This window comes from Periophthalmus magnuspinnatus, chromosome 13 (assembly GCF_009829125.3).
Source record: "Periophthalmus magnuspinnatus isolate fPerMag1 chromosome 13, fPerMag1.2.pri, whole genome shotgun sequence".
Classification (NCBI taxonomy): domain Eukaryota; kingdom Metazoa; phylum Chordata; class Actinopteri; order Gobiiformes; family Gobiidae; genus Periophthalmus; species Periophthalmus magnuspinnatus.
The window spans coordinates 32,061,099-32,083,109 of NC_047138.1; the positions used below are offsets into that span (position 1 = coordinate 32,061,099).

The 22,011-nt window shown below is 48.3% G+C and overlaps 1 protein-coding gene across 3 annotated transcripts; it reads left to right on the forward strand.

Annotated features, from left to right (window-relative positions):
* The first annotated feature begins 183 nt into the window (after positions 1-183).
* lrch3 (leucine-rich repeats and calponin homology (CH) domain containing 3) lies at positions 184-20,028 on the forward strand. Of its 3 annotated transcripts, none has more exons than XM_033977329.2 (20): positions 184-482; positions 4,228-4,372; positions 6,742-6,868; positions 7,412-7,517; positions 8,026-8,162; positions 8,282-8,391; positions 8,976-9,069; positions 9,781-9,862; positions 10,047-10,171; positions 10,264-10,316; positions 11,015-11,060; positions 11,694-11,819; positions 11,902-11,943; positions 12,461-12,511; positions 14,354-14,384; positions 14,688-14,765; positions 17,144-17,220; positions 17,395-17,532; positions 17,690-17,767; positions 19,746-20,028. In XM_033977329.2, exons 1-20 carry the CDS (start codon positions 224-226, stop codon positions 19,893-19,895), a joined length of 2,055 nt encoding a protein of 684 aa, XP_033833220.1. In that variant the 5' UTR covers positions 184-223; the 3' UTR covers positions 19,896-20,028. The 3 variants fall into 3 exon arrangements, with proteins under 3 accessions (XP_033833220.1, XP_055082259.1, XP_055082257.1); XM_055226284.1 differs by lacking the exon at positions 19,746-20,028 and adding an exon at positions 17,812-17,840 and having other exon boundaries at positions 17,690-17,778; XM_055226282.1 differs by lacking the exon at positions 12,461-12,511.
* Positions 20,029-22,011: the final 1,983 nt, after the last annotated feature.

Sequence of the window (22,011 nt, forward strand, 5' to 3'; positions counted from 1 at the left end):
ATATTTGTATTAGTGTTAGCGAATGAAATGTATACATGTATCAGTAAATGTTGTTATTTAACCCGCTGAACTAAAATTAACAGTGAAATAAAGCCTAAGATGACAAAATATTCAAAAATGTGACTCCATTGTTTTTGTGTTTGGGTTTGTCTGTGCGCATGCGCCGTGGAGCTTTGGGTGGGAGCTAGCCTGTTAACCGCGGAGCTAACAGCCGGAGCGTGTAATGGCGGCCTCGGTGCTCCTGGGGTCTGCTGCGGACAACACCGGCCTAAACTTCAGCGGAGGAGGCGTGGGCGGCGCGGGGAACTCTGTGACCGCGGGCCCGGGACACCACCACGGCCTCGGAGCCCCGTGGAACCGCTCCCTGGACCGGGCTCTGGAGGAAGCCGCGGCCACCGGGAGCCTCAACCTCAGCGGCAGGAAACTGAAGGAGTTCCCCCCGGGCGCAGCCAACCACGACCTCACGGACACCACCAGGGCCGGTAAGAGAGCGCCACAGGCCGGGGGAGAGCCAGGGGAGAGCCGGGGACGGGGACTGGAGCACGGGGACGCGGGTTATGTCACTTTTGCACCGCTTTTGTGGAGTTTTTACTAGAGTTTAACGTCAACTGTTGCGTCAAACTTAGCATCCCATCAACGGCTGCGCTCATTCTGCGGGTTTAACGGCTTTATTTCAACTTTATTCGCCTCAAAGTTGATTATTCACATTGGCAAGCACTTCCCCGCTGGTGTTATTGTTGTTGTTAGACTTTTCCGTTTGTTTTTTGAACTTAAACGAGTGTAAAGTGAAGTTGCACCGTTGCTGCGTCAAACTGCGTCCCTTTGGAAGTGACGTCACACCAGCTTCCGGTTCCCTCTGCGTGCCTGTTTTTACTCCAAATATGTACAAAATGTGCGCTAAAAGCACACAGAAGCTCCAAATCTGCACATGCAACGGGCTTATTTAAATGTAAAGTTGTTAAATTAGCTGAAAGGTGCTCATAGTCATCACTGTGTCTGTGTGGGGCGGATTGTGCTGCCAAAACAACTGTGTGTGAAGCCAAAACTGCTCTAAACTCTATGAAAAGTAGTGATTTCAAAAAGTCTCATGATTCAGATTTAAAAGTGAATATAAGCTGTGAATGTACAGGTCAGACTGACATACAGCAGTGCTTCAGACTGGCAGAACTGGTCTGTTTTGTGGATTAATTAGTCACGCTTTTTTGGTTTATGATTCTTTAAACAGATTCGGGTTGTGTCGCTCCCACAGGTGAGTCCTGCTGTGTCTGGGTCAGATGAAAATAACAGTACTCTTATTATTTAATTGTAATTTAATCACGTTGTGATTAAATCTTCATGTTGAGAGTAGGCACTTTGTGTGACGATTGTCATGGCCAAAATAACTGCTGCTAAGGATTATATCACGCTGATGATTCAAGTTGTTATGAAAATGAATAATAACTTTAACAGAGAATATTGTGGAAGAGCAGGGCCGTCGACTGAAATTTGGAAGCCCGGGACCATAAGCCTCACATGGGCCCCTGTAATACAAATTAATAGGAAGAGCGTCCAAATCTGGGCCCCTACAACCCTGGGGCCCCGGACAACAGACCCCTTTGTCCCCCCGCTGACTCCCCCTGTGTCGTTTTTTTTCTGGTGATATAAAGGCGATTATCTTTGTTGACGATTATCACGATTACAGTGTTCCCTGGTTTATCGCGGGGGTCACATTCTAAAAATATCCCGCAATAGGAGAAATACGAGAAGTATCAGCTTTATTTTTTAGAATTATTATATATGTTTTGCCCCTGTAAAACCCCTCACCGCACACTTTATACACTTTTCTTACTCAGACATTACACAAGAGAGAAATGTGAGAAAATGTTAAACACTCTCAAAGTTCAAACCTTCTTGGATAAAAAAATAAATAAAATAAGCACAGTTTTATAGAACAAAACCAAATACTACACTGTACTGTAAATAAAAATGACAGCTTTTAGAAATACTGTAACAAATTTAATTTTAATGATCAACCTACGAGGTTGGACACATAAGAAATGATTAATAGTGACTCAGGCGTGCTTCACAGTTCCTCTGACCGCGCCTCTTCGTCCTGGCGCCTCTTCGTCCTGGCGCCGCTCCGCTGTAGTGTCTTTTTCACATAAGGCCTTGGTGCAGGTGTTTTTTCCGAGTGAAGAACATAGTTATAGGTAGTTGTTGGCCTGGGCTCTACATGAAAGGTTTCATACAGCGGTTTAGCTTTCATGTGGATGATGTTGGTCCCAGTGCACTGTTCATTTTGCTGCAGTCACTGATCCACAAAGCTAAAGCAGACTCCATCTGCACGATGGTCTTGTTGCAGTTACAACCCTGTTTTCATCCTTGTTAAAACTTATTGCAGCTGTTGTCCTTATGTTATTTTCCGTCTTTATGTGATGAATCGAATATTCATTTATTCCGTAATGGCGCCCCCTACAGCCACGTAACTTCTACCTTCCCTCAGCATGTCCAGAAGTCCAACTTTTTATGCGATGGTTAGCATCTTTCTCTGCTTTTTGGGCGCGGGCGGAGGTGCCTTTGTCGGTGCAGAACGATGGAGACTGATGTACAATGGTCTACAGTCCAACAGCCAATCAGGACGCACAACACAATGGTCTACAGTCCAACAGCCAATCAGGACGCACGACACAATGGTCTACAGTCCAACAGCCAATCAGGACACACAACACAATGGTCTACAGTCCAACAGCCAATCAGGACGCACGACACAATGGTCTACAGTCCAACAGCCAGTCAGGACGCACAACACAATGGTCTACAGTCCAACAGCCAATCAGGACACACAACACAATGGTCTACAGTCCAACAGCCAGTCAGGACGCACAACACAATGGTCTACAGTCCAACAGCCAATCAGGACGCACAACACAATGGTCTACAGTCCAACAGCCAATCAGGACGCACAACACAATGGTCTACAGTCCAACAGCCAGTCAGGACGCACGACACAATGCACATTTATACACTGTGAAAAAAGCATCCAAAAGTGCACTAAAAAATCTGCAAAACAGCGAGACCAAGAAAGGTGAACGTTGATATAACGAGGGACAACTGCACACAAAATGTCCCATGAACGATTATTGTCGACCCTTTTTATCAAGATAAATGATATTATTGTATATCATCCCATCTCTTGTTGAGTGTGGAGTTATTTCAATTCATGGAGGAGGAGAGCCGGGTGAGGAGGATGAGAGCCAGGCGAGGAGAGGGAGGCGGGTGGAGGAGGGCCAGGCGGGGAGGAGGAGAGGGTCCCCCTGTCATCGGGGCATCTAATATAGTTATTTGGGAGTTTCTTATATTATTTATTTATAGTTGTTTTATTTTTATTGATGCACTGATCATGTGTTCGTATTTAACTTTGGCGCTGATACTGAACAAAATAGTTGGCTCAGATATGTGTTTCCAAATATGGCTTGAGTAGATCTCCTGGTTGGACGTATAAACTGATGTAATGAGGTTTTATTTATACAAAGTTATTCTGTCATTACTTGTCCTGTCCCTGTGTGTGTAATCACTATATCGACGTCATTCAGTTTATGGGAGCAAGATTTTTTGGGTCAGTTTTTATTGTGCTACTTTTTGTTTACTCTACTGGGGAATTTTAGTTTATTTTTTCGGCTATGATCAGATTTAAGCTATAAAAGGTTGAATCAATAACATGTCTGACTCATTACAGACTCAAACTAACGACTAAAGTGTTTCATTCTGCTGTTTATTTACTGCAGCTCATGATTTTTAACAATATTGTAGATTTATAATAGTTTTTTGTGGTTTAAATCTGCTGTTAGGTTTTTGTGTCTGTGGCATAAATGAGTTTAAATATTATCATTTATCATCTGTATTCACTTGAGTGATATATCGAACTTCAGGATGTGCCATCATGCCAGGCCTCGTCATCACATGAGACATGAACAGCTGTAGAACACATTTGGATCATGTTTGGAATAATAAGTAAATGCTGTTTTCAGTCTCTGGTGTTGGTTGATTTCAGATGTTGCCAAATATTTAAAGTTAAAATCAGTTTTTGGACAGAAAAAGATGGTTCAGTGCCTCCCAGGTTTAGTCCTGGTCTGGTCCAGTCCCGGTCCAGTCCCGGTCCAGTCCCGGTCCAGTCCCGGTCCAGTCCCGGTCCAGTCCCGGTCCAGTCCCGGTCCAGTCCCGGTTCAATGATGGTGTTGTGTGTTTCAGATCTGTCGAGGAATCGTCTGCCTGAGCTCCCTGTGGAGGTGTGTCTCTTTGTGTCTCTGGAGTCTCTGAACCTGTATCAGAACTGCCTCAGGTCACTGCCCGAGAGTCTGGTCAACCTGCAGGCGCTGACCTCCATCAACATCAGGTAAAAACACACACACACCTGTACGTATACACGTGTGTACACACACACACACACACACACACACACACCCCCACACACACACACACACACACACACACACAGTGCTCTTCTCCAGCTACATTAGGTAAACACACAGTGTCAGATGATGTGTAAATAGTGTAGTAATACTGTGATAATACTGTGATAATACTGTAGTAATATTGTAGTAATACTGTAGTAATATTGTAGTAATACTGTGGTAATGCTGTGGTAATACTGTGGAAATGCTGTAGTAATACTGTGGAAATGCTGTAGTAATACTGTAGTAATGCTGTGGTAATACTGTAGTAATGCTGTGGTAATACTGTAGTAATGCTGTGGTAATACTGTAGTAATGCTGTGGTAATACTGTAGTAATGCTGTGGTAATACTGTGGTAATCCATCGTAGGCTCAGTGTTCTCGCTAACAGCTGCTTAGCCTCCTCGTCCCTGGTGCACGCTCTGTCACACTTATCTTAGGTCCAGGGTTATGGCCATGTTGGCTTTAAACGACTCATTTTACTCATGTTCATTGTTTTCAATCAGCTGATGAAGTGACATCACACGTAACAGCTTTATAGACTCTATAAACAGTCTGTGGGTCAAATGTGCGTGTGACCCGGCCTCATAAGAGCTATGTCGAGGGAGTGAGGGAGTGTTCGCTCACACTGTTCTCTTATACACTCTGTGGTCTTAGCACTGATGCTAACAGACGTTTATCTGACGTTTACTGGTTTGGGGTTTGGCTCATGCAGCGGAAGCAGAAAAATATACATCTGTGTGAAATAGATTTAAACAACTGTTATATTTAAATGTCCATGTGTTTAAAACAGTTTAACACAGATAAATGTCTGTAAAAACTGTCACAAGTTTGAGCTTTTTAATGAAACAATCGATAAAACACTGTGTGTTTTCTTATAAAGGCTTTTATCAGAAAACCTTCATCAAACTGTGACCTCATCCAGTTATTTATGGAGTGTCTGAATAAAAGCAGCACCAAAATCAGCCCCACAGTCACATCCTCTGTACAGCCTCTACAAACCTCCTTCTGTCAAACATGAAGTTAACAGAACTGAAACACGAAGAAACGCCCCTCAAACGGGAAGAAACGCCCCTCAAACGGGAAGAAACGCCCCTCAAACGGGAAGAAACGCCCCTCAAACGGGAAGAAACGCCCCTCAAACGGGAAGAAACGCCCCTCAAACGGGAAGAAACGCCCGTCAAACGGGAAGAAACGCCCCTCAAACGGGAAGAAACGCCCCTCAAACGGGAAGAAACGCCCCTCAAACGGGAAGAAACGCCCGTCAAACGGGAAGAAACGCCCCTCAAACGGGAAGAAACGCCCCTCAAACGGGAAGAAACGCCCGTCAAACGGGAAGAAACGCCCGTCAAACGGGAAGAAACGCCCGTCAAACGGGAAGAAACGCCCGTCAAACGGGAAGATAACGTGACGCTAACAGACATCAAACATGAAGGATCACACCTCAAATGGGAAGCGCAGTGGGATCACTGGGGGGGACACGTGGACAGGCAGTGGGATCACTGGGGGGGACACGTGGACAGGCAGTGGGATCACTGGGGGGGACACGTGGACAGGCAGTGGGATCACTGGGGGGGGGGGGGACACGTGGACAGGCAGTGGGATCACTGGGGGGGGGGGGGACACGTGGACAGGCAGTGGGATCACTGGGGGGGACACGTGGACAGTATGACTCTGTATTTCTGTGAATCGTAGTTTTTATGGATGAATGATTTGGTGAAGACAGTTGTTTTGGTGACGGGTGATTAGTGTTGCATATTTGACTGGGCAGGGGGCGCTGTTGCATGGGTCAGTTTAATGTTGGAGGAAACACTCAGTGTTTTTAGCCTGAATCCTGAGTCTAACCCAGGCATGGGCAAACTATGGCCCAGGGGCCACACACGGCCCTTTGATCTTATTAATCCGGCCCGCCGAACGTGACCAAACTATATTACAATAGTTAGGGGTAACTTTGTTCACTTTACCTTTTCAACAAGTTGTTGATCTTTTGGTACTTGATAAAACAGAATGTGGGTTTTTTCTGCTGTTTATTTAACTGAAATTTTATACATTAATTATTAATGTAATTGTTGCGTTTGTAAAAAAAATTTGTGCAATGAGTCTTGCATGTTCATGCTTTGTGACATGTTACAGGCCAAATCTCTAATGTGATATATACATATATATAATATATATATATATATGTATATATATATATATATATATATATATATATATATATATATATATATATATATGTATATATCTCCTGGCCCCGCCCCTCTGTCAAACTGTGGTCCGCCCCTGGTCTAACCCTTCTCTCTCTCCTCAGTCGGAACCAGCTCTCAGTGCTGCCCCCTGTGGTCTGCTCTCTGCCACTGAAGGTGCTCATCGCCTGTAACAACAAACTGGTGTCTCTGCCCGAAGAGATCGGGCAGCTGCGCCACCTCACAGAGCTGGTGCGTACTGCTCAGTATCACACACTCTGTGAGCTTTAAACCATGTTCTAACTCTCCCCCTCCTCAAAAACACTGGAGCTGTGTTTTTATTCTGATACAAACACCTGAAGTCTGAAGTCTGGATGTTTGACCAGACGCACTGATCCTTAAACCTACGTCTGTCACGAGAAACAATTAGACGCTCCATATGACCACAGAGAAACACTGAGATAAACATTTATATATAGTACATTTGTTATACATGTTACATATGTTATAATGTTATAATGTTATAATGTTGAAACTGTTTCTTCCATTGACGGCTCAGATCTGATAGATTTACACTGATTGCATCTTGTTCATTGTCCTTGGGTGTTTATAAATAAAATGCATTACTATTATTATTACACCTCAAATCTTTTATTATTACACCAGAAATGAGCCCAGGCCCCGCCCCCTCCAGGCCCCGCCCAGTTTAGCAGCTCTGTTTTAAATGTGTTTGTGGGCGGAGTTTGTGTTTAGTCCTTCTTTAAAGAAACACTGTGGAACATTGTTCTGTTTCAGGACGTGAGCTGTAATGAGATCCAGACGCTGCCTCCTCAGGTCGGCCAGCTGGAGGCGCTACGGGACCTGAACATCCGCAGGAACCACCTGGTCCGTCTGCCCCCAGGTGAGTGAGCCTCAGGTCAAAGGTCAGAGGTCAGATTTAGTGCTGTGCATAATGATTATTCACAAATGAACTTTGAGTTTAACATAGAGATGTTTGATCTGGTTTATTATTAAAGCTGCACTGTGTAATATTTTAGACAGAAAATAGCCTGAGATCAAAAGCACTGACTTCATTACAGATGTAACTTTAAAAACCTGCTGTGAGGGCTCGCCTCTCCACACACCTGACTCGGAACTTTTCTGTTTCTTTTAAATCGTTTTAGATGAATATTGAGATTTACAATGTGTCTTCTCTCCCCCTCTTTCCATCTCCTTCTCCTCTTCCCTCTCCCTCTTCCTCTCTCCTCCTCCTCTCTCTCCTCCTCTCTCTCCCTCTTCCTCTCTCCTCCTCTCTCTCCTCCTTCTCCTCTCCTCTCCTCTCTCTCTCTCTCCTCCTCTCTCCTCCTTCTCCTCCTTCTCCTCCTCTCTCCTCCTCTCCTCCTCTCCTCTCCTCCTCTTCCCTCTCTCAGAGCTGTCAGAGCTGCCTCTCGTTCGTCTTGATTTCTCGTGTAATAAAGTGACCCAGATTCCCGTTTGTTTCCGACGTTTGAACCAACTCCAGAGCATCGTCCTGGACAACAACCCCCTGCAGACGCCCCCCGCCCAGGTGAGCCGGATGCCCTCCCGTACACCTGGATCTCTGTGTGTCAGATTGTGTCAGATGCCCTCCCTGTGTGTCAGATTGTGTCAGATGCCCTCCCTGTGTGACTGTCTCTTGTGTTTCAGATCTGTATGAAAGGAAAAGTTCACATCTTTAAATATCTGAATCTCGAAGCGTCGAAATCTCCCGCCGAGCTCCCGGAGTTCGACCGACGACCGCTCAACTACAACCACTGGTACTTTCACAATAAGAGCCTTAAACACACTGGTGCTTTCACAATAAGAGCCTTAAACACACTGGTGCTTTCACAATAAGAGCCTTAAACACACTGGTGCTTTCACAATAAGAGCCTTAAACACACTGGTGCTTTCACAATAAGAGCCTTAAACACACTGGTGCTTTCACAATAAGAGCCTTAAACACACTGGTGCTTTCACAATAAGAGCCTTAAACACACTGGTGCTTTCACAATAAGAGCCTTAAACACACTGGTGCTTTCACAATAAGAGCCTTAAACACACTGGTGCTTTCACAATAAGAGCCTTAAACACACTGGTGCTTTCACAATAAGAGCCTTAAACACACTGGTGCTTTCACAATAAGAGCCTTAAACACACTGGTGCTTTCACAATAAGAGCCTTAAACACACTGGTGCTTTCACAATAAGAGCCTTAAACACACTGGTGCTTTCACAATAAGAGCCTTAAACACACTGGTGCTTTCACAATAAGAGCCTTAAACACACTGGTGCTTTCACAATAAGAGCCTTAAACACACTGGTGCTTCTGATGTTTATTTGAAGTGATGTTTTTGTTTCAGTGGAGATGAGCTGTACCCGGGACGATCCTACGGAGCTCTGGACTCTGGGTTCAACAGTGTGGACAGTGGAGACAAGCGCTGGTCTGGAAATGAGGTCAGTGAAGGAGGAGAGGAGGGAGGAGGTGTAGTTTAGCTGGGGCAGTGGATGGTCAGATGATGCAGACAGTGCATTTGACATGTGTGTGTTCAGCCTTCAGAGGAGGAGGTGTAGAGGAGGTGTATCTCACATGTGTGTGTTCAGCCTTCAGAGGAGGAGGTGTAGAGGAGGTGTATCTCACATGTGTGTGTTCAGCCTTCAGAGGAGGAGGTGTAGAGGAGGTGTATCTCACATGTGTGTGTTCAGCCTTCAGAGGAGGAGGTGTAGAGGAGGTGTATCTCACATGTGTTTGTTCAGCCCTCAGAGGAGGAGGTGTAGAGGAGGTGTATCTCACATGTGTGTGTTCAGCCCTCAGAGGAGGAGGTGTAGAGGAGGTGTATCTCACATGTGTGTGTTCAGCCCTCAGAGGAGGAGGTGTAGAGGAGGTGTATCTCACATGTGTGTGTTCAGCCTTCAGAGGAGGAGGTGTAGAGGAGGTGTATCTCACATGTGTTTGTTCAGCCCTCAGAGGAGGAGGTGTAGAGGAGGTGTATCTCACATGTGTGTGTTCAGCCCTCAGAGGAGGAGGTGTAGAGGAGGTGTATCTCACATGTGTGTGTTCAGCCCTCAGAGGAGGAGGTGTAGAGGAGGAGGTGTATCTCACATGTGTGTGTTCAGCCCTCAGAGGAGGAGGTGTAGAGGAGGTGTATCTCACATGTGTGTGTTCAGCCCTCAGAGGAGGACCTTTCGTCTAAAGTGGCGGAGCTGAGTCGGGAGCAGAGACACAGAGGACTGCACAACGGCGCCCCCTGTGAGTGACACTGGTCCTGCTCAGGATTCTTCACTCTATGAATGACATGTGTGAATGTCAGACTCAAATAACTCACTCCTGATTGGCTCTGTGGTCGCCGTGACACCATGAGTGCCCTGTACACTCTGGGGGTCGGGGAGGTTCGGGGTGCTCCTCTCTGACGTTTGGTTCTCGTTTGTTTCAGACCCTGAGTCGGAGCAGATCGACTTCATCGACAGCAGCGCGACTGAGGAAGAGGAGGAGGAGGGACGAAGGCAGAGTCTGAGCTCACAGTTTATGGCCTACATCGAAAAGAGGATCACCAGAGAGGTACTTCATGTACTACTACTACTACTACTACTACTACTGTTTTCTGACCTGAGCTGTAGGGGAGATGGTGACATATCGGATCTGTGTTTCAGGGCTCTCCAGTGAAGAGTGGAGGGAGCCGCACAGACGAGAGGCGTTTACACAGGTACAGAATCTACGAACGTCTGCTCCATCGTCTGAAACTCGTCGCTTTAATCTCGCGTCTGAAACTCGTCGCTTTAATCTCGCGTCTTAAACTCGTCGCATTAATCTCGCGTCTTAAACTCGTCGCATTAATCTTGCGTCTTAAACTCGTCGCATTAATCTCGCGTCTTAAACTCGTCGCATTAATCTCGCGTCTTAAACTCGTCGCATTAATCTCGCGTCTTAAACTCGTCGCATTAATCTCGCGTCTTAAACTCGTCGCATTAATCTCGCGTCTTAAACTCGTTGCATTAATCTCGCGTCTTAAACTCGTCGCATTAATCTCGCGTCTTAAACTCGTCGCATTAATCTCGCGTCTTAAACTCGTCGCATTAATCTCGCGTCTTAAACTCGTCGCATTAATCTCGCGTCTTAAACTCTTTGACGACTTTCGCACTTTGTTGAAAAATAGCTCCACTTTCTCAAGAAGTTGTTTAAACTGAGGCTGAACTTTGGGACAGTTTTTGTTCCCTGTGGATCTGCCCAGGATTTACACAGATATTAACCATAAACCAGGTCAAAGGTCACACATCTGCGCCTGACGGTTACACTGAGACCTCCCCCTGAGAGCTCTCACCTGTCTCAGGTTAAACTACGGGGAGTCTAATGCTGACTCCAGTGTGTTCTGCTCTGACCTCTCATGTCTCCATGTGTGTGCAGGAGTGTGGTGGATGGAGTCTCAGCGCCCTCTGCTGCTCACATACAGGTAACACCCCACAGTCTGCTCTGAACACGAAAACTTTAAGATTTTAAACCTCAGTGGGACGGTTCTACTTAAAGAGGCGGTGTTCTGCAAAGTCGACTTTTTGTATCTTTCTCCCTCTGTTCAGAAATCAGAAACATGAAGAGGTTTTACATGTCGTCCATGTTTGAGTAATCTAGAGATCTCTCCCGAGCCCTACTCAAATGGAGCCTGTACGAGGCTCCGCCCACAAGTCTACATCACCCATGACAATCCTCCATAAATACACAAAAACATGACACAAACTGTGCACTATGACGTGACAAACCTGGTGTGATGTGCAGTAGTTTCATTAGTGCGATGCAGCTGATTGTGATAGTGCTCTGAAGGGGGAGGGGCTTAGCCCAGAGAGCAAAGGGAGGAGAGACTCAAGAGTGTCAAAAACAAAAGTGAAACTTAATAAACATGTTAATATAATGTTTTGGGTGAATATAACATTGTCAAACAATAAATTAAACATGGAGATTTAAATATGTTACAGTTAATACAACATAGAAGTAAATACCTCCCCTTTAATACCCCACAGAAGTAAACAACCCGTCTTTTAAAAGCCATAAATGAATTCAGATGTCTTTAATAATCTGTCCCATGTTGCAGAGGTCCAGTCCCGGTCTTGGTCCTGGGGGGGTGGAGAGGATGAGGAGAGAGGCTCAACTCGCTGCTCAAAAATACGACAACGAGAGGCACAAAAACACAAGGACGCACAACACGACCTACACTAAGGTACAGAGACCTGGTTTAGTCCTGGTCTTGTCCTGGTCTTGTCCTGGTTTAGTTCGGCCTAAACTGTTGTTGTTGTTTTCAGCTCAAAGCCCAGAGTCCGTCTAAGTCCAGTTCAGAGACTGAGGTGAGTCCACACTCCGCCCCCTGTGTCCAAACCCCGCCCCTTTCTCTGACCGCTCTGTGTTGTTATAGATATTCCCTTCGTCCTCTCTCCTCCTCTGTCTAACCTACCCGTCTCACCTGTCTGTCTCCCCTGTGTGTCTCCCCTGTGTGTCTCACCTGTCTTGTCTCCCTGTCTGTCTCCCCTGTCTGTCTCACCTGTGTGTCTCACCTGTCTGTCACCCCGTCTGTCTCACCTGTCTGTCTCCCCTGTCTCTCACTTGGGTTTCACCTGTGTGTCTCCCCTGTGTGTCTCCCCTGTCTGTCTCACCTGTGTGCCCCCCTGTCTGTCTCCCCTGTGTGTCTCACCTGTCTGTCTCACCTGTGTGCCCCCCCTGTCTGTCTCACCTGTGTCTCACCTGTGTGTCTCCCCTGTGTGTCTCACCTGTCTGTCTCACCTGTGTGCCCCCCTGTCTGTCTCACCTGTGTGTCTCACCTGTCTGTCTCACCTGTCTGTGTCTCACCTGTCTGTGTTGTCGTAGACGTTTCCCTCTCGTCGCTGCACTCACACAGACGACTCGGCTCTGTTCATGGTAAGACTCTGACCTTTGACCCCAAAATCTCAATGTTCAGGTTTATGCAACTGAACCCAGAGTGTGTGGCAGAGTGGTTATCCCTCTGCCTCACAGCCACAAGGTCCCAGGTTCTGGTCCCCAAACAATCATGATAAAAACCACTAAAGTGTAAATCCAGACTGAGCACAAATCAAATATAAACCTGAATCTGGAGACACACTTTGCTGTGGGGAGAGCGCCCCCTCTGGTCAAACCTCCACCTGCACCCACGTGTGAATGTGATGAAGACGAGTCATCAGAGTAAACACACTGCCCACGAAGACCACAGCACTGGTCAGGAACATGTACAGACAGACGGGCTGGAGAGAGACGGGCTGGAGAGAGACGGGCTGGAGAGAGACGGGCTGGAGCGAGACGGGCTGGAGAGAGGCGGGTGTGAGTCTAACCTCAGACTCTAAATGTGCTCTGGACCAGGTCTGTTACTGAAGTGATGTAAACACATCGTCCTACAGGAAGAGAGACGGGCTAAAGAGAGACGGGCTAAAGAGAGACGGGCTAAAGAGAGACGGGCTAAAGAGAGACGGGCTAAAGAGAGACGGGCTAAAGAGAGACGGGCTAAAGAGAGACGGGCTAAAGAGAGACGGGCTAAAGAGAGACGGGCTAAAGAGAGACGGGCTAAAAGTCCAGCACTGTGACCAACACGAGCTTCAGGTGTGTTCAGAGTTTGACTACACTAAAAGGAGAGAGTGACTTTAACCCAGACACACTGGAGGACGGGTCAAATGCAGAGGACAGTTGGACCAAGTGGAATTTTGGGATTAAACTCAAAGTTGCATAAATCTGAATATTTGTTTTTTTTTGCATGAAGTGAAAAAGACACAGACGTCTGCATGAAACAGCACGGATTTGAGTTTAACCTCCTCTCTCTCCTCCTCTCACTTTTCTCTCCTCCTCTTGCTCCTCTCTCCCACTCTCTTCCTCTCCTCCTCCTTTCCTTTCTTCCTCTCTCCTCCTCCTCTCTCTCCTCCTCTCTCCTCCTCCTCTCTCTCCTCCTCTCTCCTCCTCTTCCTCTCCTCTCTTTGAAGTTTGTCGTTTCATTGTCTTTGTGTTTATGGCACTAAAATCTCCACAAACCTGACTCTTATTTGGCCTGGAGGAGGATCTCCAGGCCGAGCAGAGGAGAGGGTCAGAGGAGAGGGTCAGAGGAGCAGAGGAGAGGGTCAGAGGAGCAGAGGAGAGGGTCAGAGGAGCAGAGGAGAGGGTCAGAGGAGAGGGTCAGAGGAGCAGAGGAGAGGGTCAGAGGAGCAGAGGAGAGGGTCAGAGGAGCAGAGGAGAGGGTCAGAGGAGCAGAGGAGAGGGTCAGAGGAATGGTCTCACCTGTCTCTCTTCTGACCTCACTTGTCTCACACCTGTCTCTCCTCTGACCTCACCTGTCTCACCTCTGACCTCACCTGTCTCACCTCTGACCTCACCTGTCTCACACCTGTCTCTCCTCTGACCTCACCTGTCTCTCCTCTGACCTCACCTGTCTCACACCTGTCTCTCCTCTGACCTCAGCTGTCTCTCCTCTGACCTCACCTGTCTCACACCTGTCTCTCCTCTGACCTCACCTGTCTCTCCTCTGACCTCACCTGTCTCACACCTGTCTCTCCTCTGACCTCACCTGTCTCTCCTCTGACCTCACCTGTCTCTCACCTGTCTCTCCTCTGACCTCACCTGTCTCACACCTGTCTCACCTCTGACCTCACCTGTCTCACACCTGTCTCACCTCTGACCTCACCTGTCTCACACCTGTCTCTCCTCTGACCTCACATATGTTGTGTTTTTCCTCTTACACGTGTGTGTGTTTGTGTCGTTCAGGGCGAGGACAGGACAGCGCTGTCTCCCACAGGTAACACACAAAAACAAAACACTTTATATCATGTCCAGTGTGTGTCTGTGTGTCTGTGCCTGTGTGTGTGTGTCTGTGCCTGTCTGTCTGTGTGTGTGTGTCTGTGCCTGTCTGTCGGGGTGTGTGTGTGTGTGTCTGTGCCTGTCTGTCTGTGTGTGTGTGTCTGTGCCTGTCTGTCTGTGTGTGTGTGTCTGTGCCTGTCTGTCGGGGTGTGTGTGTGTGTCTGTGCCTGTCTGTCTGTGTGCCTGTGTCTGTGTGTGTGTGTTGTATATAGAGCTGTGTGTAACCTGTCGTGTGTCTCAGGGTCTCAGAGCACAGTGTACCCCTGCAGACCAGACAGTTATCTACACCGACTGAACCACAAAGACGACAAGAGGAGAGGTACACACACACACACACACACACACGCACACAAGAGGAGAGGTACACACACACACACACAAGAGGAGAGGTACACACACACACACGCACACAAGAGGAGAGGTACACACACACACGCACACAAGAGGAGAGGTACACACACACACACACACACAAGAGGAGAGGTACACACACACACAAGAGAGGTACACACACACACACACACAAGAGGAGAGGTACACACACACAAGAGAGGTACACACACACACACACACCCCCACACAAGAGAGGTACACACACACACCCACACAAGAGGAGAGGTACACACACACACACACACACCCACACAAGAGGAGAGGTACACACACACACACACACACCCACAAGAGGAGAGGTACACACACACACCCACACACACACACAAGAGGAGAGGTACACACACACCCACACAAGAGGAGAGGTACACACACACACACACCCACACAAGAGGAGAGGTACACACACACACACACAAGAGGAGAGGTACACACACACACACACACACACACAAGAGGAGAGGTACACACACACCCCCACACACAAGAGGAGAGGTACACACACACACACCCACACAAGAGGAGAGGTACACACACACACACACACACAAGAGGAGAGGTACACACACACACACACAAGAGGAGAGGTACACACACACACACACAAGAGGAGAGGTACACACACACACCCACACAAGAGGAGAGGTACACACACACACACACAAGAGGAGAGGTACACACACACCCCCACACACAAGAGGAGAGGTACACACACACACACACAAGAGGAGAGGTACACACACACACACACACACACAAGAGGAGAGGTACACACACACACACACAAGAGGAGAGGTACACACACACCCCCACACACAAGAGGAGAGGTACACACACACCCACACAAGAGGAGAGGTACACACACACACACACAAGAGGAGAGGTACACACACACACACACACACACACACAAGAGGAGAGGTACACACACACACACACACAAGAGGAGAGGTACACACACACACACACAAGAGGAGAGGTACACACACACACACACAAGAGGAGAGGTACACACACGCACACACACACACAAGAGGAGAGGTACACACGCACACACACACACAAGAGGAGAGGTACACACGCACACACACACACAAGAGGAGAGGTACACACACACAAGAGGAGAGGTACACACACACACAAGAGGAGAGGTACACACACACACACACACACAAGAGGAGAGGTACACACACACAAGAGGAGAGGTACACACACACAAGAGGAGAGGTACACACACACAAGAGGAGAGGTACACACACACAAGAGGAGAGGTACACACGCACACACACACACAAGAGGAGAGGTACACACGCACACACCCACACAAGAGGAGAGGTACACACACACCCACACAAGAGGAGAGGTACACACACGCACACAAGAGGAGAGGTACACACACACACACACAAGAGGAGAGGTACACACACACACACAGTCTGTATAGACGTGTCCTGAGTGTGACGTCGCAGCTTCAGCTCCAAATGAAGCTCATGGAGGCCAGAGCAGGTGGAGAGACCACGAGTATCATAGCAACCAAAGAGCCAATCAGGAGCGAGGCTGTTGAATATTTTGCAGGGAGCTGGTGCTTAGCAACACTGTCAATCAAACCTGTTGCTAACGCTAACAGGAGCGACCCTGGGGACAGAAGGACCTGATTTGTCTGTTATTAATGTTCAGATCTTGATTTACAGACACAATAGTGAAATAAAAACCCCAGGATCATGTAGAGGGTTAATACGAACATTTAAGACCAGAATGAGTCTGAAGAGACAGAGAGAGGACAGAGAGGACAGAGAGAGGACAGAGACAGAGAGGACAGAGAGAGGACAGAGAGGGGACAGAGAGAGGACAGAGAGGGGACAGAGAGGGGACAGAGAGGGGACAGAGAGGGGACAGAGAGGGGACAGAGAGGGGACAGAGAGAGGACAGAGAGGGGACAGAGAGGGGACAGAGAGAGGACAGAGAGGGGACAGAGAGAGGACAGAGAGGGGACAGAGAGAGGACAGAGAGGGGACAGAGAGGGGACAGAGAGAGGACAGAGAGGGGACAGAGAGGGGACAGAGAGGGGACAGAGAGGGGACAGAGAGGGGACAGAGAGGGGACAGAGAGAGGACAGAGAGGGGACAGAGAGGGGACAGAGAGGGGACAGAGAGAGGACAGAGAGAGGACAGAGTTTATACACAGGAAGTGAATTGGAGCCAGAGTGGATGGAGCTAAAGTGTGTAACATTTGGACTTGTGTCTGTTCAGAGACAGTGACACACACTGGTTGTTGTGCGTTTAGTTGAACAGAGGTGTGTTTCAGGTGAATCAGCCCCGGCCCCAGAGAAGAGCCCCGCCCTGGAGGGACAAGACGCAGAGCTGGTGGAGCAGCTCCGGAAGGTACACAAGTACACACAAGTACACACAAGTACACACAAGTATACACACACGTACACACAAGTACATACACACATGTACACACACACTGAACGGTCAGATCTGAGGTCGGCCGTGGTACCAGACTCACACTGTGGCGTAAACGTGCCGTCCATGTTGTTGTGTGTATTTTTTCAGAACATTGAGGCTCGCCTGAAGGTGGCGCTGCCCACAGACCTGGGAGCGGCTCTCACAGATGGAGTTGTTTTGTGCCATTTGGCAAATCACGTCCGACCCCGATCAGTGCCCAGTATCCATGTGCCCTCCCCTGCTGTGGTGAGTACTGCTACTACTACTACTACTACTACTACTACTACTACTACTACTACTACTATATTTACTACTAATACTACGGAGCCATATACACCTACACCCTCTCTCCTCAGTGTATTTAAACCTCTCTCGCCCTTTTCTCGCCCCTCTCTCTCTTCAGCCCAAACTTACAATGGCGAAGTGTCGCAGGAACGTGGAGAACTTCCTGGAGGCGTGTCGTCGCATCGGAGTCCCACAGGTGAGACTCACCTGAGAACTGACCAATCACAGGCCTCCAGACACCTGAGACGCAACTGACCAATCACAGGCCTCCAGACACCTGAGACACAACTGACCAATCACAGACCCTCACCTGACCACAGACCATAGAGCAGACTGTACCTAAGCCTTTAAATACCAGAATAAAAAACTACACTGGGCTCTCTGGCTCTTTGGCTCTCTGACTCTGGCTCTTTGTCTCTCTGACTCTGGCTCTTTGGCTCTGACTCTGGCTCAGGTGAGTGATTTGGTCTGATGCTCCAGTCAGGTGATGTGGGCGGGGCCTCTCTGTGGGCTCATGGTAGGGCATCTGGGTTTCTCCGCTCTAACTCTGCTGTTTTCTCTCTCGTTTCTCATCCTTCGTTCCTTTTGTTCCTCCTTTTTTCATGTTTTCTTTTGTTCCACATTTTTTCCCGTTTTTTTTTCCCGCCTCATTTCGTTTTGACCTCAATCACGAAGGCGCCCGTCTGTTCCGCCGATGACATCACCACAGGAGAGCTCCGCCTCCTCAGCCTCGACCCACCCGACCTGCGCTTAGCTCCGCCCCCTCTCTCACCTGAGGCTCACCTGGCCGGATTCGCTCTGTTCTACCTGTCAATCATGTCTCTGCTGTGCGCCGTCTACGTCCAACTCCTGTGACCGAGAGGGAGGGCATCTGACACACGGGGAGGGCATCTGACACACGGGGAGGGCATCTGACACACATGGATCCTTGTTAAACCTCTTGTGCCTCTGGACTTTTCCCAGTGTTTTTTTCAGACTCAGCAGAGACGTTCTGCCTTTCACTCGTTCACTTCTCTCGTTTTTTTTGTGTGAGATTCTTTCGTTTTAGGGCTGGTGTCCCGCACTGCGGCTTTAACGCTGTTCTAATGTCACGTAATGTCCCGCACTGGGGCTTTTTAGAGTTTAGTGGTTTCCTCTGAGGCCTTTTCAAAATAAAACCACCTGGACCTTTTTCTGCACTAACTGTGTTTCCTCTTTGTTGAAAGAACTAGACCGGGACTAAACCGGGACTAGACCAGGACTAGACCAGGACGAGACCAGGACGAGACCAAGACTAGACCAGGACTAGACCAGGACTAGACCAGGACTAGACCAAGATTAGACCAGGACTAGACCAGGACTAGACCAGGACTAAACCAAGATTAGACCAGGACTAGACCGGGACTAGACCGGGATTAAACCGGGACTAGACCAGGACGAGACCAGGACGAGACCAGGACGAGACCAGGACGAGACCAAGATTAGACCAGGACTAGACCAGGACTAGACCAGGACTAGACCAAGATTAGACCAGGACTAGACCAGGACTAGACCAGGACTAGACCAGGACTAAACCAAGATTAGACCGGGACTAGACCGGGACTAGACCGGGATTAAACCGGGACTAAACCGGGACTAAACCGGGACTAAACCGGGACTAGACCGGGACTAGACCAGGACTAGACCAGGACTAGACCAGGACTAGACCAGGACTGAACCAGGACGAGACCAGGACGAGACCAGGACGAGACCAAGATTAGACCAGGACTAGACCAGGACTAGACCAGGACTAGACCAGGACTAGACCAAGATTAGACCAGGACTAGACCAGGACTAGACCAGGACTAGACCAAGATTAGACCAGGACTAGACCAGGACTAGACCAGGACTAAACCAAGATTAGACCAGGACTAGACCGGGACTAGACCAGGACTAAACCGGGACTAAACCAGGACTAAACCAAGATTAGACCAGGACTAGACCGGGACTAGACCGGGACTAGACCGGGATTAAACCGGGACTAAACCGGGACTAGACCGGGACTAGACCGGGACTAGACCGGGACTAGACCGGGACTAGACCAGGACTAGACCAGGACTAGACCAGGACTGAACCAGGACTAAACCAGGACTGAACCAGGACTGAACCAGGACTAGACCAGGTCTAGACCAGGTCTAACTCTCTCTCTTCTTCAGAGCCAGCTGTGTTTGCCGCTGCACATTTTGGAGGAGAAGGGACTCCCTCTGGTGGCGGGGACGGTCAGTGCGCTGCTGCAGCTGGCCCCACCCCGTCACTCTGTTACCACGACGACCAGCACCACAGCCACGCCCCCCCCCTCCATGTGATGTCACGGCGCCACTGCACACGCTCAGTCCACCTCACGCACGACTTCAGGAACACTCGGATTTTAAACGCTTTTAAACAACGAAGACTTTGATGGATTTGGACGAAGAGCAGACACAAGACACAGAGGATACGGGGAGGGGACGGGGGACAGGGGGAGGGGACAGGAGGAGGGGACAGGGGGGGGGGGGGGGGGACTGGAGGACAGGAGGAGGGGACAGGGGGACAGGGGGAGGGGACAGGAGACGGGAGTCTGGGGCTGTGCTGTTTACATTTAAACCCATGACTCTAAAAACCTGATCATAGTTTTATGTTTAAGTTGTGAACATTAACAGACCAATCAGGTGCCTTCTTTCCCCGAGGCCACGCCCACTAGCCCTGGCAACAGGTTTGACTGACAGCGTTGCTAAGCAAAGGTAAGGGGCGTTCCCTTCAACAGCCTCACACCTGATTGGCTCTTTGGTTTGGCGCTGGCATTTCCTGGCTGCTGATTGGCCGCTCTCACTGCACGCCCCGCCTCCTCCTGGTGTCAGCCACAGCCGCCTCGGGGCAGACGGACAGAGGCTGGACAGGCCTTAAGCATTAGCCTTAGACACCCCCCTCCCCTCTGAGGCTGGGCTCCAGGCTCGGCGGCTCTGGGCTCGGCCCCAGACTCGGGGCCCCGGGTCGGCGGCTCTGGGCTCGGCGGCTCTGGGCTCGGTTCACTTGAGCCTGAGTTTACTCTGGTTGCATGTGTAAAGTTTCTCTGGGGCTGTGGGCGGAGTCACGTTTGACACTAAACTTCAGCTTCAAACCCTCAACCCTGAAGTGCAGGAGTGTCCTGCACAAGGACACGACAGCAGGTTCAGGTGAGGTTTGAACCACTGAGCTTCAGGTGATGGGGCGTGTTTAACTCACTAGTGTCTATTTTAAAGCTGATATTTGGATTTTAAACACTTCAGTTTGTACTTTTGTAAATCATGTAAATGTAACGTTTAAGTTATTTTAGGAAATAAGGTTTAAAACGACGCTAATGCTACGAGCTAACTCAGGCTAAACCAGTTTAAACGAACCAATCACGTCACAGACTACACGTGTGCACCTGTCGACAGGACGCGACCCGTCAGAGCGACTGGACCAGGAGACCAGACCAAACATCTACAAACAAAAACAAACACAAACAAACAAAACACACACAAACATCTACAAAAACAAACATCTACAAACCACACACTGGACCATGCTGGTGTCGGTGTGTCCAGACCCGGTCCAGACCTGGTCCTTAAACTTTCTGCTCACAGTGAGTTTGTGTAAACACAGACCTGGGTGATATCGATCGATTTTATTTTTAAAGCTTGAAAAGTTTAATTTTTACTTAGATTTAAACTCATGGACAAGTTTTAAACATGAAAAAATCAGCACAAATAAGTCTACATTGATCCAACCCTCGTAAAAAGTTCTGCTTCTGATCGTTTGGACCCGGTCACCCCTGGGGCCCCTCTGACAGGTGCGGCCCCGTCTTAGCGCTGGGCTTTTCATGTTTGTCCATTTTATTTCGGTGTAAATGTTTAGTCGAAGCAGATTTTTACAGACTTATTATTTAAATTCTTTTTGTCGAGGCTCAAAGTCTCGATCATGAGATTCACAGAAATATTTACTGAAAAATAAAAACACTTAAGTTTAATTTGTACAAAACCAGTGAAACGTCACCGTCCTCAAGTTCTGACTTTAGGACAAATGAACTTCATTTATGAAACTCTGATCTGGAGCTGTCTCTGTGTTGGACACTGGGGGGCGCTGTGGGTCTTTTTAATGAAACTTGTACAAAGTCTGAGCTGTAAATAAATTTATAAAAACGACACTACAGACCTGGTTTAGTCCTGGGCCTGGACCAGGACTAAACCAGGTCCAGGAGTTGGACCTTCTGTTGTAAAAGTTGTTGCTGTAAAAAGACGCGTTTTTGAAAAGTTGGACTCACTAAAAATAAAAGTATTTTATTGTGGTTTTGTCTCATTTTGAGTTTATTGCCTCAGGAGGATGAAACTTTGGAGTCGACTTTAGTAAAACTCGAGTTTTAAAAACATTCCCACTGCTCTGAGGCTTTTACGTTTGTATTACAGATTAAACTGATCCGTGTAT

What these genes read in the sequence shown, in the direction of transcription:
- lrch3 (XM_033977329.2), top strand. Translation starts at nt 224, where the DNA reads ATGGCGGCCTCGGTGCTCCTGGGGTCTGCTGCGGACAACACCGGCCTA. An exon ending in CACGGACACCACCAGGGCCG is followed by an intron (nt 483 to 4,227) that starts GTAAGAGAGCGC and finishes TGTGTGTTTCAG; the next exon opens with ATCTGTCGAGGAATCGTCTG. An exon ending in CCGCTCAACTACAACCACTG is followed by an intron (nt 8,392 to 8,975) that starts GTACTTTCACAA and finishes TTTTTGTTTCAG; the next exon opens with TGGAGATGAGCTGTACCCGG.